The following is a 16,532-nucleotide window of genomic DNA, read 5'->3' as shown; positions in this document are numbered from 1 at the left end:
CACAGAAGGGCTCCACAGAGCCATCAGTGGCTTGCCAAAACAAGGTTTTAAACACAAGTGCTCAAACTCTAACTGAAAATGCTGCACTCCAGCAAGAGAGGGACTGCAAAAGTTTCCTGGTGCCCAGGCACAGCAGTCCTGACACACACCACAGCCTTGGAGAGAACACACTGTACCATATCCATCCTCACATCCCTCCTGTCTGGTAAGCAAATGAGAGGCAACAAAGTTCCTGCAGGTTCAGGCAGAAATACCCTGCCATGGTGTTTTCTTCACATTTTAGTGACTTGCACCAGTGATGAACTATGGATTTAACACAGTGATGCTGCAAAGCACTGTACTAGATGAGAGCAGACATATCAATCACCTTCTGTTTTATAAGCAGGAGTTTCAAAAATGTGTCACACAGTCTATGAAGCACACACAGGCCAGCTGATACCCTGACCCACAAACCAGCCCTGCAGTGAAACTACCTCAAGGGACTTGGCCAGTGAAGCTAAACTTCCTCCATTTACTATTTCACCCCACAAAATTAAGCTATAAATCGTACCTGACTTTTCCTCACGGTCATATTTAAAATTGTGACACTTGTATGTTCCCTAAGATTACCCTGACTGGTAGTTAATTACATTTTAATGTCACTGATCATTTCCAGGAGAGGTTGTTTCTGGGTCTCCCCTTCTCTGCATGCATTTTACACATCATCTCCTCATTAAGAAATGCTTCCTTGGAAAGGGATAATACCATCCTGCTAGCACTTAGGGGAAGAAGTGATCCAAGTCTTTCCAGGAATTAAGCAAGCTGGGAGAAACCTTCATTTTGGCCTTTAAAAAGAATCAACTGAAAATTAATTTTGTTCCCAGAAGGAGACATTTGGGGGAACAATCTGCAGAGTGAACCAGCCAGGTCTGCCTAAGAAATGGGCCCATCCAGTTACAGTCCTCACAGCAGAAAAGTCATCAGGATTGCCTGTGACTGAGGGGAGGAATGGGACTGCCACTGTGCCTTCTACTGCCTGTGAGGAGTTTTGAATGCCAGACTACCTCCAGCTGCTCCACACAACCTCATGGAGCCTCACAAATGGGGCAGCACAGCTAAGCTGGAGCTCCAAGGGAACGACCACAGCTCCACAGTTCTGAGCTCTCCTTGGAGGGACACTGAAGACAAAATCACTCCTGAAATCCAGCTGGACTTCATGCTGCTGACCACAACCTCTGAGCCCAGCATTTCAGCCAGTTTTCAGTCTACCTCACTGTACACTTCCCTTTACTGTACCTCACCAGTCTGGCTGTGAGGATACTGTGAGAAGCTCTGCTGAACACCTTACTAAAGCAGAAGTAACAACCACTGTTCTCCCTTCTCCACCAAGCCTGTCACTTCAAGATAAAAGGTTGTCAGTACAGTTCAGCATGAATTCCCCTCCACAAATCCATGCTGACTATTCCTGACCACATTCTTATCCTTCATCTGCATGGAAATGGTTTCCAGGAGGATCTTCTCTACCACGTTCCCAAGGACCAAGGTGAGCCTGGCTGGCCTGCACATCCCCAGATGCTCCTTCTTGAAGACAGATTGACATTTGCTTTGTTTCCATCATCAGGAACATCCCCCAGTGACCCCAGCCCTCCAAAAATAATCAAGAGTAGCCTTGCAGTGCCATCAGCCTTGCAGGTGCAGCCCATCAGTTCCCATGGCACTAGAAATAAAGAAGATCCCTTCCCTTAAACCTGTAAATAAACTAACTCAAAACACTCTCCTTTCCACAAAAGCATTTCAAAGAATGCAACTGAAATGCTGTGTGCTGAATGTTTAAAAGACCCTTTTGCTGCATCCACACCTAGCAGGTTATAAACCAAGCCATTCTGTATCCCCTTTCACTGCAAAAGGAACAAGCAAGAAGAGCTTTGTTCCTGTTCTTGGAATATAAGTGCATTAAAAAAATCCCAAAGTGTCAGGCATATTGCCCTGTCACTTCTGCAAATGTATTTTCACAAGGACACATCCTCATCTCTGTATCTACTGCTAATGCAAAGCAAAATCCAAAGGAAAGGATTCCCCAGTATAACTATAAAGTTATTTTTAAAAGCCAAGTTGCACAATGTGTGCACATTTTAGTGTCTTTTCATAGACAAGAAAGTAACTGACTGAACACCTCCTCCTCTTTTGAAATGTGTTTCTAGAGTAACTGGAACAGAAGGCTTTGGTACCATGGCCTGCAACTGAAACAGAAAGAAAACAGTGGCAGAAAATAAACACGAAAACCAATGACCAGCAGAAAGCCCAGAGAAGGAGCCCCCATCTGCACTGCTGATACTTTACTTTTATCCCCTCCTCCTGGAAAGATGGAGCGCAGCCTGGCTTTCTTGTTCTTCTCCTCGGGGGCCATGGGGAGCGGCTTTGAGCTGTGGTTCAACGCTGAAGAATCGCGATTGTTGCTGTTCATTCTCAACGGTGGAGCTGGAGGTTTCTCTTCAATATCCAGACTATCGGACATCTTCAGCAGCCCTCACAGCCTCCTGCAAAGCACAACACAAAACATGCCTGTCAGGGGAGGATGCCAAGGCTGGTGGCTTGGGCAGGAAAAGCTTTCTAGTGGCATAAGAAAATCTCTCTGTTAGAAATCTGCTCTGGCCAAGTGATCCTTCAGAAAAACCACAGTCCTCAGCATGGGTCTGGTTTCCAAGAGAAAGCCCTGCTCACACAGTCCCAGGTACCTAACCCTAGGTAAAGGGTTGTGCAGGTAAAGATGTGCTCTGGTGATGGAGGAACACAGCTCACCCTCCTGTAGAAGCACACACACAAGCAGTAAAGTGTTTTGTATCACCCAGAAACAGCTGTAACTGTGCCCAGACCAGAGCTTGTGCCAGTGTAGTTTTCAAGTACAGACTAGCCTACTTACCTAGAGAACTAAATGCTTTTATAGATTGAGGTCAAACAGTTAATATTACTAATCTTTGTGATTTCCATCCTGAAATGCAGGTTTTCTAGTAGGGAACGTGCTGGGGGTGGGGAGCCAGTAACAAAAACCACTGTATGGTACCAGGGAGATCCACACGTGCTGCGTTTGTTACCCTGGTGAAGGGAAGGTCCATGATGCCCAGGTTTATGTGCAGAGTTCCCAGTTTATAAAGCCCAGCAGAGACATCTGGACACAGCTCCCTGCATCTCCAGCAATTCTCAAAGATCAGGAGCTTATGCAAGCAATGCTTTTATTTTCTCTTTAAGCCACCTACAAATAGTTTTCCAGTGCCAAATACAGCCTTCCCTCCCAGGATGATCAGTGTGAAGATGACCACAGGAGCACCAAGCCATGTTTTCAGCTTGTTATCAAAAGCAAGGCAGTTATGCTGAGAAGTCCATTACAGGCCACAGTTTCAGCTGTCCCTCAGAATGGGACAACTGTACCTGTCACTGCATCTATTTGTAAACAATGCCAGTCTGCTGAAATAAGTCCTCCCATGGGATTGCATCCCACAAAGAATACTATTAACAGTTTCTGGCCCAATTTGCCTATGATGTAATTATTTCCAAGATTTTGAAAGGAACACTATATTTTGTTCAGAGCTGTTTCAGGCTCAGTTTCAAGAACTGTACAAAGCTCTTTTATGCACTTCCAAACCAGAAAAAAAAAAGCGAAAGAAGATAGCCTAGAAGGTTTAACGGTTGATGATAACTTCTAAAGCTGGTCTAAATCAAGAGCAAAGCAAACCACAAAGCAATACACACCAAAATACTTAAAATTTATGGTTTTCCTGATCAGAGGAATCTATCTGCTCTTCCATTAATTCTGAGATTTTTAATGTACCATTGCATCATGACAAAAGAACATTCACTATCATGTAAGACTTCATATTTTAAGTGTTTTGTACTGATTTAGTCCAACCCAAACTTAGAGAAAACCTGTAATGAATGGAGGGGCAATAAGATATATTCAGCTGGGGAAACTCTCAGATTTACATTGCAGAGAAATGTCAACAGCAGACAGCTCAAGTTATACTCTATTCTGGGGCCAGGTTTTCCTGTCATTATAACAAGTCCTTGGTCCTGCTAGTCTACCTCTGACTAACTCCATCAAAACACACTTTCTGTCTGTTGGAAATTACTATGGCATATCCATATATTCAGCCCATCAAATTCTGGTGTTATTTCTCTTTTTTTCTTTAGGCATTTTTTTCATTGCTTGGGAGTTTTGGGGTGTGGTATTTTTTTGGTAGGTTTGTGCTGGTTTGTAAGCTGAAACAACACAGCTACCAGAGCACTTGACCAGACCCACCAGGGCCATGACAGCCACCCAGGCTGTCAGCAGGGACAGCTTCTAGAGAGGCCAGCTGGTGCTCACCAAGAGAATGGAGTGCACAATCAACAGGATTCTCCTCATCTCAGTCCTCAAGGACCCCATGAGTGCAACCAAGACGGAGCTGGTAACACTTTTAAAAGGAATTTGTAAGACAATCACACTTGTGCAACAAAGAGGTGACCAACAACTACCTACTACCAGAGAAAACTCTTGTCACTGCCCATCAGCTTTAAGGAAGCATTTAAAGGGACGGACTGCTGTACCAAAATACAACAGTGTATTTGAGTGTGTTAGCTAGATTCCCAGCCAAATGGCAAAAGCTAAAATTACATTCTCAGCCAGGTCAGTTGCTTCTGCATAACTACTACAGGGTTACAGAAAATTATCCAATATCCATTTCCTTCCTCCTTACCTCTTCTAATCATCAGTTGTTAAGTAAGAAGACAAACATTGACTTTAAATATATGGCATTCAGCTTCTCTGTGACTCAATTCCCCCTTTGCAAAAGCCTGTCTCGTAATATTTTTGCATCTAGTCCTTGACAAGCTAAGGAGTAGAGAAAGGAAGACATTTGAAGCACTCAAATGTCTTCAAAACATAATATACACACAAAAGATTTGTTCAATTCAGTTCAAGTTGAGAGCAGAATCTCATGCTGGGCCTTGATCTCAGTAAGCTCTTCACCCCCTGTGTATCTGGGGAACACTGTGAATAGATCTTGAATAGCTTTCTTAGGCTATTTCAAAGTCTGCATCCTTCAAACACGACTGGTTCCAATTAGAACTCACAAACAGTATCCTGTGTGCAGAGACACTGGTGTTCATTTCCAAAGCCTCAGAGATACTACTGCAGCTTGTGATGCCGCAGAACTGTCTCCAAGATCACTTGACTGGAAGGGACCATGCCAATTTTCAGGCAGTAGATTTGCAAATGTAACTTGAAGATGCAAGGTTCATTCTTTGTTTATAAATATACTTCCTGCAAAAAGATATGTATTACTTACTTGTATGAGCCAGATTTTGCCCCAGTGACACTTATCCATTTCCAAAAATCGATGGTGATGTAACTGAGAAGGATTCTCTCTAGATATTGAATACTGAGACACTGTTCAGGTATTTACAGAGTATATCTCAGCCCAGTTCAGACCTGTATCTGCTCTCCTACATCTGCATGTTTACTTGCAGTTTTCTTACAGCTCCTTTAAAATGCAGATAATGAGTTGGACAGAACAGATGCAATCATGTTTTCATTACTTTTGTGGAAGCTGTTTACTGTCTTCTCTGTAAAACAATACTGAGGCCTTTTTGATAAAAAATGGCCATATTCAGCATCAGCTGAAGCAGAGACAATTCTGTCTGGGTACTCAGGGTCCAGGGCAGTCTGTGCTCAGCTGCTTCCACCCTCGGCTGCCTGCAGACTGTGCAGGGGTGTGGGGCTGGCTCTGCAGGCAGGGCAGACACAGCCAGGTGCCCTCTGAACTGAAGACATCTTTTGTAGGATCTTCCCCACATGCACGTGGTGCAAAATAACCACTGCATCCCTTCTTTACACAACCCTGAAGGAAAGGCTGCATTCACACAAACTACAGAAGGAATTATAACCCTAGAAACAACAAGAACGCTTCCCTTTCATACAACTGTCTCAAAGCACAATACAAATATTTGTCAATTAAACTTCCCCATTCCCCTCACAGCCAGGTAAACATGCTCTGAGCTGAACAAATTATTCAAACTGAGTAATTTCTTTGATGAATGTACTCTCTGTTCCTGTTTGCAAACACCCTGTAAGCAGCTTATGATTCCCTCCAATATATTCATTTATTCAGAAGTTATCCTCTGTACTTGCTACAGGCAACTTTTGGCCTCTGAACTAGCTGTTCATAAGAAGCTCTCTGTGTGGAGGGCATATTTTGAATTCAGGTTGTATCCCAGTAAAACTACCTTGGTCCCATGTACTTGAAATGGAAACATCCATTCTGAGATGGGATAAACAAACTTCTGTTAGGAACTGCAGCATTAAGAGTTTTACATAGTGACTTACTAATATTGGTTTAAAATTCCCTATTGACAGTGTACCTGTAGCAATAATGAATACAGAATGTCAATGAATACAGAAAGTATATTCATGCATATCTGTGAATTTGATGCTTTTAACTAAACATTTCTTTGAATTTAAATTATTACATCCTTTTTCTGGACCTTGAATCACCCAGTTTAATTGCTGAGAACTGGGAATGAAACAGTGGAGCTTGTCACAACTGATAGAAATAACCTGAAAATATATTTTCCCCCTTGCTTAATTAGCATTCGACAGCATTCTCAGTTCATGGCCTTCAAGGATCCATCTCCCCTCTTCAAACACATAACCTAACTACATTTCTTTCCACAATTCTTCAACTCTTTCTCTGCATGCTGCCAATGCAACCACAGGCAACACTTTACAAAACACACCTGGCTTTCACCTCTGAACGCCGCTTGGCGCACCCACTCTACGCTCTCTTCTCTTCTCTTCTCTTCTCTTCTCTTCTCTTCTCTTCTCTTCTCTTCTCTTCTCTTCTCTTCTCTTCTCTTCTCTTCTCTTCTCTTCTCTTCTCTTCTCTTCTCTTCTCTTCTCTTCTCTTCTCTTCTCTTCTCTTCTCTTCTCTTCTCTTCTCTTTACTCTTCTCTTCTCTTCTCTCTTCCCACTGCTGAAGCTGCTGCTCTGCAGGTTCCCAGCACCCCAGACCTGCTCCCCCCACAAATCCTTCACAGCTCCTCACACAGGTTCACTCTTCCAAGTGCAGTTAGTATTGGGACTTGCCCAGCTCTTCTCACTTATCCCTTCTGTACAAAGCAGTGGCTGTTCAGGCTGTGGCCTCAGAAAAGCCAAACAGAATTACTTTTGCATAGTAAATCCAGCAATGTTTAAAGCTAGGTGTATATTTAAGGGCTGTGCTTAACCACTGCCTAATGTGAGATAACATGAACAAGGGTGCTGAGGCTTCAGACACTATGAGAGAAAAACTGGAGAGAGTTCCTCTCCACCCTGCTGGAGAACACCCCTAGCCCAAAATATTTTCTTTGTGGGTGTTTTTTGATCACATCAAAACAAAAGCAATCCATTCAAATTGCGCTCCTGCTGGAATCTTGGCTACTTACTAAACCATTTGAGCTTTGGGATGGTTACATGACCTGGGAGGGGAAGAAGTGTGTGTACAGAGGGTGAGCAGCAGGGAAACAGCTTTCCCCATTAAAGCTTGCCCAGGCATTCAGTAATGACACATCAGCACAGCAAGGAAAGGAAGTACATTCCTACAGGTTACACGAAGTGAGCACCTCGCAGCATTATAAACTGGTGACTGTTCTGATAGAAAAAGTGACTTTACTTCATATGACAAAGGCTATGGACATACCCTGATGATGCAGAAAAGCCAGCTGGATCACAAGGATGCTTCTGCCACCCAGACAGAGCAAGGGGAGAGGTTCCACTCTCCTGAATGCCTTGGGAAGAGCCACCAACACCTCCATCCACTCACACTCAAACCCAGACAGCTACATGGGCATTTCTGTCATGTGTTTTTGAATCAGGATTTGAAACAAAAAGGTTGTGCTCGAAGTTACTGAATCTGGAGACAGGCCAAGACTGGCACCCCAGAAGCAGCTAAAGGAAAAACCAGTGAAGGATATCACAGATCAGTGTTTTTCCAATGTAGTAGGACACACTTCTCTGGGACAGGTAAGAAACTACAAAAAAGTACCTAGGAAAGGCATTTATATGCAAGAGAAAAACAAACCAAAAAAAAAACCACTCCCTGTTTATTTACACAGCTGAAGGGCTCCACAAAGCTGGAAAAGATGTCTCAAAATCAACTGTGCCTTTCAAATATCCCACATTCCACAGGACTGCATCCTTTGCCCTTGTCTGCACATGAAAGAGACTGTGAAATGAAATACGGATTTAAACCATTGCAGATAGACTGAAATAATTCTCCATATGGACCTTATTATTTCTAGTTCAGAGCTTAGGCCTCAGGTTCACTTTTGTTCTTCAAGAGGACTCAAATGTAAACAAAGAAAAGCTACTTAACAGAGACACCAACATCGCAACTGCCTCAATAAAAACTTCATTAACTTAATTCAGATTAAAACCAACCAAGACAAACAGTTTGAGTTCTAATTTGAATCAGCAACTTGGAGCTAATCTTGAAGCACTGTCCAAGGTCAGGTATGAGACACCAGCCCTTACTGCAAGATAGAGACAATTAAAATGGACCAGTCTGATTCCAACCCTGATGGGCAGCAACCCCTCCAGACAGGAAGGTTCTATAACAAATTGCTGGATCTTTGGCAGGTTCAAGCTGAACACTTGTGGCTCACTTAGTTGATCAGTCAAAGCCCCAAAGTGGTTCAGTAACCCCAAATTTGGGCCTGGTCCTGGAAATAGTTAAGAGTCCAATAGCATCTTGAATTATTGATCTGCCAGGGTTAGAACAATATTCATATTGATATGGTGGGAAGCAGACTCTCATTACATTCAAAGATCCCAACTGTTGCAACTCAGCACAAAAATGCCACCCCTTCTCTCATCTTCTCTGGTAAAGGCATGCTGAAGGTGAATCTACATCAGCCTAGCAAGGTAGCAGGCTATCCCACATGCTCCACCTATATGTGAGAAATGCCCAGGAAAAACCATGCTGTGATATTGCGATTGTTTTGTTTTACACATCCTGCACGTCCCTCTCTGCAGAAGACACAAAGCTCCATTACACTGATGGATCTGGAACCACATAAGGGCCATGTCATCACTTCATGCTCTCAGGAATACTCTGCTTTCTTCTGTCAACACAGCTTCAGGATGTGCAGGTTGAACTGCTAGTTCTTCTGCTGGCCTTTGACAGCTTGTGAGTCTCTCCACCATGTTCTCCTACCTCGTATCTGCTCCTCCCCACCTCCTGTGCATCCCTGGTGTGCATCCATTTGGGTGCAGGGCTTGCCTCCAAGTTCCACGCACAGGACCACACAGTGGGCTCTGTCTACACTCTCTGCAACCTCACAGAATCATCTTAAAAGGGACCCAGAGCATCCCAAGACAGACACTTCATGTTTTAGTCACACAGCCCGTCCCGTTGCAGCACAGGAAAGGCTCACAGCACTACAGACCACCAGCACAGGAGCTTGAATTTGGCCGCTCTCAGGCAGAGTTCTGATCCACAGCTACACCCAGGCTAAAAAACAGCAATCAGGGCAAAGCAATCAGAGAGCTTGGCAGATATAAGCTTGCTCCCATCACTATCCTCTCTCTTATCTTGTAAACGGTATCAAAAGAAGCCTCTTCTTTCTTGGACTTCCATAATCAAAATTAGATATATAAAAAAGTTTTTTAGTTCATATTTTTGGGCAGCCTAAACTCCTACTGAACTCCAGCTGGTGCACTAAGGCTGCTTTTAATAAACCACTTGCCATCTTGTCTATTATGTTCTTCATTTTGTTTACATTAACAAAAAAAAAAAAAATCAAAGTTTGGAAGAAGAAGGAAGGGTAAAAAATAATAAAGGACCAGTTTCCCTGGTTTCTCTGCAGGTGTTGTTGCTTTCTCTGCTTTTCCACAGTTTATTCTCTGCTTGACACGCTTCCAGAAGGTGTGCCATGATAAACACCTCTGAACCCCCAGCCCACACTTACAGTGCTCAGCACACAAAGAGCCACGGCCCTTTTCCCTGCAATGGTCCCCACAGGCAGGACAGGAGCTGGTTTTGCCTCGAGATGTGTGCAGCTCTCCAGGAAGGCAACAAGAGACAAGGCAGCCTGTCCTGACTACAACTACATGCTGATAAACCACTGGCCCATGGCTCAGCAGACACATGCAGGCCAAGCCAACAATTACCACAGAACTCTGGAAGAGACAAGGAAGCAGCAGGATAATGCAATAATTGAAACTTATAGACAGTTGCCATTTCTAGCACCTTCTAGTCACCTTGTAGCTCATTTTGCCTTTGCAATCATTAGCTGAGAAACTTGTAGTAAACACTAAACCCATGTACCAAAGGATGAATCTGAACATGTAAAAGACTGAACTCAAGGCTCCTAGGCAGAGTTGGGAGACAAATCACACTGCAAGAAGCAAAAATAAGGAACAGGGAATCCTCTGGATACAGCTACTGGGGCTGGATAATGACCACTAATAAGGAGAGCACAGGATGGACTTGAAACCTCCAAATCCCACAAGCAGAGACAGAGACCAACACCACACAAGCAGATTTGCTGTACCAGTCTTCTCAAGGCATTATGGTATGTTTGGGAGGACACAGCTCCTGCCTCCAAGGAAGGAGAAGGCAAAGCCCAGGCTGCCACATGCCTTTCATGTGGGAGGTGAATATGGTCCAGATCTTGCATCAACTCTTTAGGGCACTAGGGCAGGAAGGCATCATATCCCAATTTACTTCCTCAGGGACAACATTTTGCCTTTTATTCTTTGTCAGGCCTTTTATTTACAGCTGACTAACTTCATATACCTAATATTCACCTGCTACGTTAGTGATCTTATTGTGCATAATGGCCTATCTACCTTGGGGGTATCATGGATCTGGAGCAGGCAGGGGGGAAATGGAGCAGTCACTGCATGCACTTACTCATTTCCAGTTGCCAGCAAGACCTTGCTTCAGAGCAGCAGGATAGGAAGATTAGGAGAACAAATATAAAAATGCTATTCTTAAATAGGTCAGGGAAGAAATGACACCTATATGCAGAAAGCAAAACAAGATCCACACATAAAATCTGTTGTTTTCTCAGCTACCACAATGGTATGGTATTTTTAAACTGCTTAACCAGGGATTCAGCATTTAACGCTTCACTGCTCAAAAAAATCATCTTCTGCTTCAGAGTAGTGCAGCAGTGGAGATTCCTTCCTGCTTCATTTCATATTACAACAGGAAAACAGTTCACTGTCCTCTCATGACCGAAATGAAAAAATAAAGGTGTTTGGGGATCTAGTCCTCTGCACTTGTCCATAGCCTCCTGCACAGAGTCTGCAACCACCAAGGTAAGGACACTGGACCTGGAATTGGACAAAAAGCCCCCAAAGGTGGCAGCATCCAGGACACCTCAGCCTCAGTCCCTGTATGGGAGAATACTTGAGCCAGCAGGGACTACTCTGGTCTTGGAAATCACACATGCTACAAAACCCAGTTAGAGCAACTGGCAGGTATTCACACTTCTGGATTCACTCCTGTATCCTGCAAATTTTTGCTAGGACAAGCCACTGACCTTCTCTGTACAACCACAGATGCCTTGTCTACAGAACGTGGGTGCACTTTTCCAAGTCACTGCAAAAGGATCCAAAGTTTTTTTAAGAAGCAGACAAGAGCCAAGAGATTTCCATTCCCAACATATCAGGGTACTCTCATCTCAAGATCTCTGTCCAAAATGTGTAGAGCCATCTGCAACAGCTCCTGTAAAAGGGAACTGCCTCCACTGCTCAGTAAGTGCTTCTAAAGCAGCCTTAGATCCTACTGCAAATCTGTACAAAAGCACCAACTCCCAGAGCAGCAGCTGACACTAATGCAATCTTGTATCAGGTCAAAGGTGGCCAAAATAAGAAACCATCAAAATGTACAGAAAAAAAACAAACAAATAAAAGAGCAAGGGAAGAGGAAAGAGAATAACAATAGGACCCAAAATAGATTCCTTGTGCCACACACACATCAGATCTATGGCATAAAAGCTTTGCAAAGAAACTTGTTCTTAAAACAGTGCATCAACATTTACTGTGCTGCTGGCTGAAGTCTACTACTGTCTGACACCCCTACTTACTATTTACAACTTCAGGCTTTAAAGAAAACTGAAGTACATTAATTGAGGCTTTTATGAGGCACAAAATGATGGCTGCATTGTTACATGTTGTAGAAGAAGAAAAGCAGGCTGAGAAATGGGGAGGACATCAGAGAAGCAGCACCCAAGGAGAGAAGTTGCCCAAGAAAACCTTAACAGCTCTTCTGCCTGTCTTTATTCCTTAATCAAAACAAACAAAGGCAAAGCGTCTGGAGGTGCACTGCTGTCCCAGGCACAGACCCCAGGAGGGCCACAGCCTGCTGAGCCTGTGTGAGGGCACTGACACAGCCAGAAAGGACCAATCCAGCTGCAGTGACACAGCACTGATGGCTCATGACCCTCCAGCTTGGCCAGCACACACAGGATGAGAGGTCTCCAGGCTTGCTTCATGCAGAACAGCTGGAACCTTCAACAGGCCTGTGCCCCAACATGTCCCACTCCCATGACAAACTCCAGCTGATTTTTGGAACTGTAAAGAGCATTTCCATGAGCACACAGACAGCAGCAAACCTGCTGCTCCTCAGCAGAAGCTGCCACCTCAAATGGGTACCTGGCTACAAGATGCCCCCACCCACAGTGAACAGCACAGGCATATTTCTTTCCAAACCCCACTCCAGAAGTAATGGTAGAAGCAATGGGAAGATGGGACACACTGCCACCCTCCAGGCTCTCAGCACCCTCAGCTCTGCCTCATGACAGACCAGTGCCTGGAGCTGGGCTTCACCAGGGGAGAGGAGCAGGGATCTACCTCATGTTTTGTTTGCTTACAGAACACATTGATAGGCAGAGCCACGTGCTGAGAGTACAAGCATGGGACACCTGCCACACAGTTCACAACCTTAGACAAGTTACTCACTGTCTTTGTGTGTTCTTTATGGTTCTGTGAGGAAATTGGCTCTTTCCCTTGCTGTTAACACAGATAAGAGGTTGCTTCTATTTTGCCACACCTATCAGACTTTAAAGAATCTAATGAAGAGCCAGGTTAGTTTCAGAAACCTGAAAGCAAGAATGTTTTTAGTCAGCACACAGTACATACAATACGTTGTCAACAAACTGGATGGCAAGTGAAGAAGAGAAAAAGAACAACAAAATACCTCCAATGAGCTGAGAAAACAGCAAGTACTGGGGGGATACCAAACCTCTGGAAATGCTAGATTGCTAGGAATAAAAGGCTAGACATGAGAACAGGGCCTTTACATTGATCTGTCCTTGAGGAGGAAAAGACGAGAAAACTGGAGGTAAAATAATTTGACTAAGTGGCATAAAATGATGAAAAATGAGCAAGACGCTGTTGCCAGGGTCAGTATCTAAAAAAAACCCAGCCCAGAACAGCTGATATATTGTCTGATCTCAGACAAAATGAACCTGCCTAAAGGCACTATTGTTTAGGCAAAATCATGAGGCAAAGATTAAAAGCTCTGGTTACAAAGCTGTGCATCACCATGCCTGTGTGTGATTGAGGGGATAGCAGAGGTCCCCCAGTGAAATGGGTGACAGCCCCAGACATGCACTGTAAGAATGTGAATGAAGGAACCCAGAGGACATGGAGGGGCTGCCTGAAAACCCAGGCTCTGTGGTCTGGGAAAGCACAGTACAGAGAGAGATGCAAAAAGAGCAAGGCTCAGCTCAGAGCAGTGCGGTAAACACACACAGGAGACAGAATGCCTTCACAATGCAGTTTCTCCAGAATAACAAGAGTGAAGGCAGTGCCTCAGGATGATCCTGTAGAAAGAAGGATCTCTGCAATAAAACCTCAGGAGACTCTCAATAGTCAGGCTCTGCACAAGAAGCTGCCAGCCCTTCTACAGCTACATTTGCTGCTGTGCCATTAAATCAAAGATGAGTCTGATTCCAGCTGGATTGTAGAGCCAGCTGCAGTGATAAGAGGCAATCTTAAGACGGGAGAAATGCCACTGAATGCTAAAGATGTAGAATAAAAAAAAATGTTCTGAGATCAGTGAGCAAATACAAGCTGTTGACAAAAAAGCCATCACAAAATCAGAGGTATTATCACTTTAGCTTGACAGAAGTTGACAGACAGAACCATTCACTGCCTGGTAGCAGGACTGTGCAAACATGAAATGATAAACACTTTTGATAAAGAAATATTATCAGTTTTGTAGAAACTTATGTCCCTGAAAGGCCTTAAAAAAAGAGGTTTTGATTAAAAAACCATAACAGAAAAGGAAGACCACAGAACATACTAAACCAATTAAAAGCTACACTAAATTACAGGCCACAAAGACCAACCATGATCTAAGAATCATTACTGAGTGAACTTATTGTGAGTGAGATTAATTCCTGGCCTGCATTTACCTCTGAGGCCTTTAAAGAAATTCTTGGAGCCAAAGATGTGATGAGCATCTTGAGCTGCAGCAGTGCTGCAGACTCTGAAGTCTGGGAACATCTGAGGCCATCAGCACACGCTGCAGTGCTCAGAGCCAAGCATGTCATCCCCTGGGTTTCTCTGCAGCAGCAAGTGGGGTCAGGGTCACTGCAGGCCCTGACCAGACACGAGTTCCACCCCAGCCAAAGGGCTGCTCACCATCCCTCTGTCTCTCCTAAGCAGGGCAAGGCTGGAGGCAGCCACAGCCAGGAGCTGGGGACACAGCACAGCCCCACGGCCTCTCCCTGAGCTGGAGCCCACATCAGCCCCTGTCCCTTCAGCCACTCCAAGAGGCTGGTGTACAAGAAGCTGCTCTGCTACTGGCTTGATTTTGTCAGCTCCTCCCTAACTTGCAGCCTTGGGCAGATGGCTGCTTTTCCCTGCCCAGCCCTGAGGTACCAAAGTCCTACACAGCAGCTCACAGCAACACCAAGATGCCTCAGCAGCAAACCTAAGAAGAGCAAGCATGGGAAGCCAGTGTCCCATTCCATTTACCAGCTGATGCCTTGCAGCTCACAAAGTGCATTTGCTCAGACAGAAAGGAGCCAGGAGCTACACTCCTGGAATGTGACATGTCCATGCACACCTTACTAGTCACCAGCACTGTCTGGGTCATAAGCCAGGAGAAAGGACCATGGAAACAACCCCACAAAGTACTTCCAAGGGATAATTGCCCTGTTCTTCAAAGAGCCCTCAGCACTTCCTGGTGGTCACTAATGGCAGCAAAGACATGCAGAAAGGGCAACTTCACAGAATGATGTGCCCATGTTCTAGTGGAAGGGAGTGCATTAACACACCAAATTATCACCTAATTATAATGGGGGACTCCAAGTGATTTCAGAGTGTCACAGACAGTAATGCAATACCATCACCTTGATAGGCCAGGTTGCTGCCTTCTCTTTGCAAGACTACATACACCAGCCAGCACCACCCTCAGAACTTTTGTCAACAACATGCACCATTAGAATGCCCCTGTCCCCAGAAAAACAAGTTACAGCATGAAAAAGTTACTCTTATTCCCCAGTCTTTTCTAGGACTGCTTGACAGATTAGAGATCCACCCCACCACGGAGATTCACAGACCTAGGATAGGAGAAAGCTACAGTGGAAAACCAGCCAAGGATCTCCTACTGCAAATGCCCAGAGTTTTGTTTCCCCCTTGTGATAAATTTCAGAGGAAACTTAAGAGCAGACTCTAGGAAAAGGCAATGACCACCTATCCTATTTACTTTGTCTCTATACCTGAATGAAAGTATCCACTCAATTTTAAGAGAGGAACAGTTTTTTTTGCAAAATTAATAATTTCTTGCACCTCAAACAGCTTTTATTTGTCATCAGAAACAAAATAAACCAATAAAGCCTTAATGCACTAGAAGAGAGGAAATATTTACCTTGCACTGAGTAAACTTTTCCCAGGGAAGTACAGGGAAGTACAGGGAAGACAGTTCTCTCCTTTATTATCTTTAATTCAATTCTGCTTATCAGCATCATCATTACAGCTGAAAGTGCAAAGACTTTAGCACATTTCAAGTCTTATTCAATTTCCACCAAAGTATCTGAATAGACTCCAGTAATGTTGTATCAGATTTCTACAGACCCTTCCAATCTACAAGCTAAACACTCCTTTAAGAGCTAAATGAATTCAGCTTCCTTGCCTTTGTGAGGAAAAGCCCTGGCTGCCTGCCCTTTCTGTGACTCAGACACACTTGGCCCAGCCATGAGAAGGGCTGCAATCCCTCTGCTCCCACCGAAGTCAAGGGCATCTCTCAGGCTCTGCTCGCTGAAAACCAGGCTGCTTGCCACAGGAGCCAAAGCCAAGCTGCCAGCCAGTAAATGCACAAACCCTGGCAGGACAGCAAGCGTGAAGGCAAAGCCCTTGGCTCAGAAGGGGCAGCCCTGTATCATTTTCTGGGCGTGCCAGGCACATGGAAGTCCTGCTGTACCAGTGGGCACACTTCTCCATCGCATCCCAGGACCTGCATGTCTAATCTGGGCTGACGCAGAATGGGGCACATGGAATGAGCCACTGCTGGAAAATGTGGGCC

At 44.5% G+C, this 16,532-nt stretch overlaps 1 protein-coding gene across 5 annotated transcripts in view; it reads right to left on the bottom strand.

Moving 5' to 3' along the window:
* Positions 1–16,532, bottom strand: part of PAK3 (p21 (RAC1) activated kinase 3) — a 235,932-nt gene that overhangs the window by 30,254 nt on the left and 189,146 nt on the right. For all 5 annotated transcript variants that reach the window (XM_064426873.1, XM_064426878.1, XM_064426877.1 and 2 more), the window contains one exon: positions 2,320–2,516. In XM_064426873.1, coding sequence (XP_064282943.1) covers positions 2,320–2,494 — 175 coding nt within the window. In that variant the 5' untranslated portion in view covers positions 2,495–2,516. The remainder of the gene's footprint in view (positions 1–2,319; positions 2,517–16,532) is intronic.

Source organism: Passer domesticus, chromosome 7 (genome assembly GCF_036417665.1).
Source record: "Passer domesticus isolate bPasDom1 chromosome 7, bPasDom1.hap1, whole genome shotgun sequence".
In the NCBI taxonomy this organism is placed as follows: domain Eukaryota; kingdom Metazoa; phylum Chordata; class Aves; order Passeriformes; family Passeridae; genus Passer; species Passer domesticus.
The sequence above is the reverse complement of the archived record's forward strand: the minus strand, read 5'-3'. Positions and strand labels throughout refer to the sequence as shown.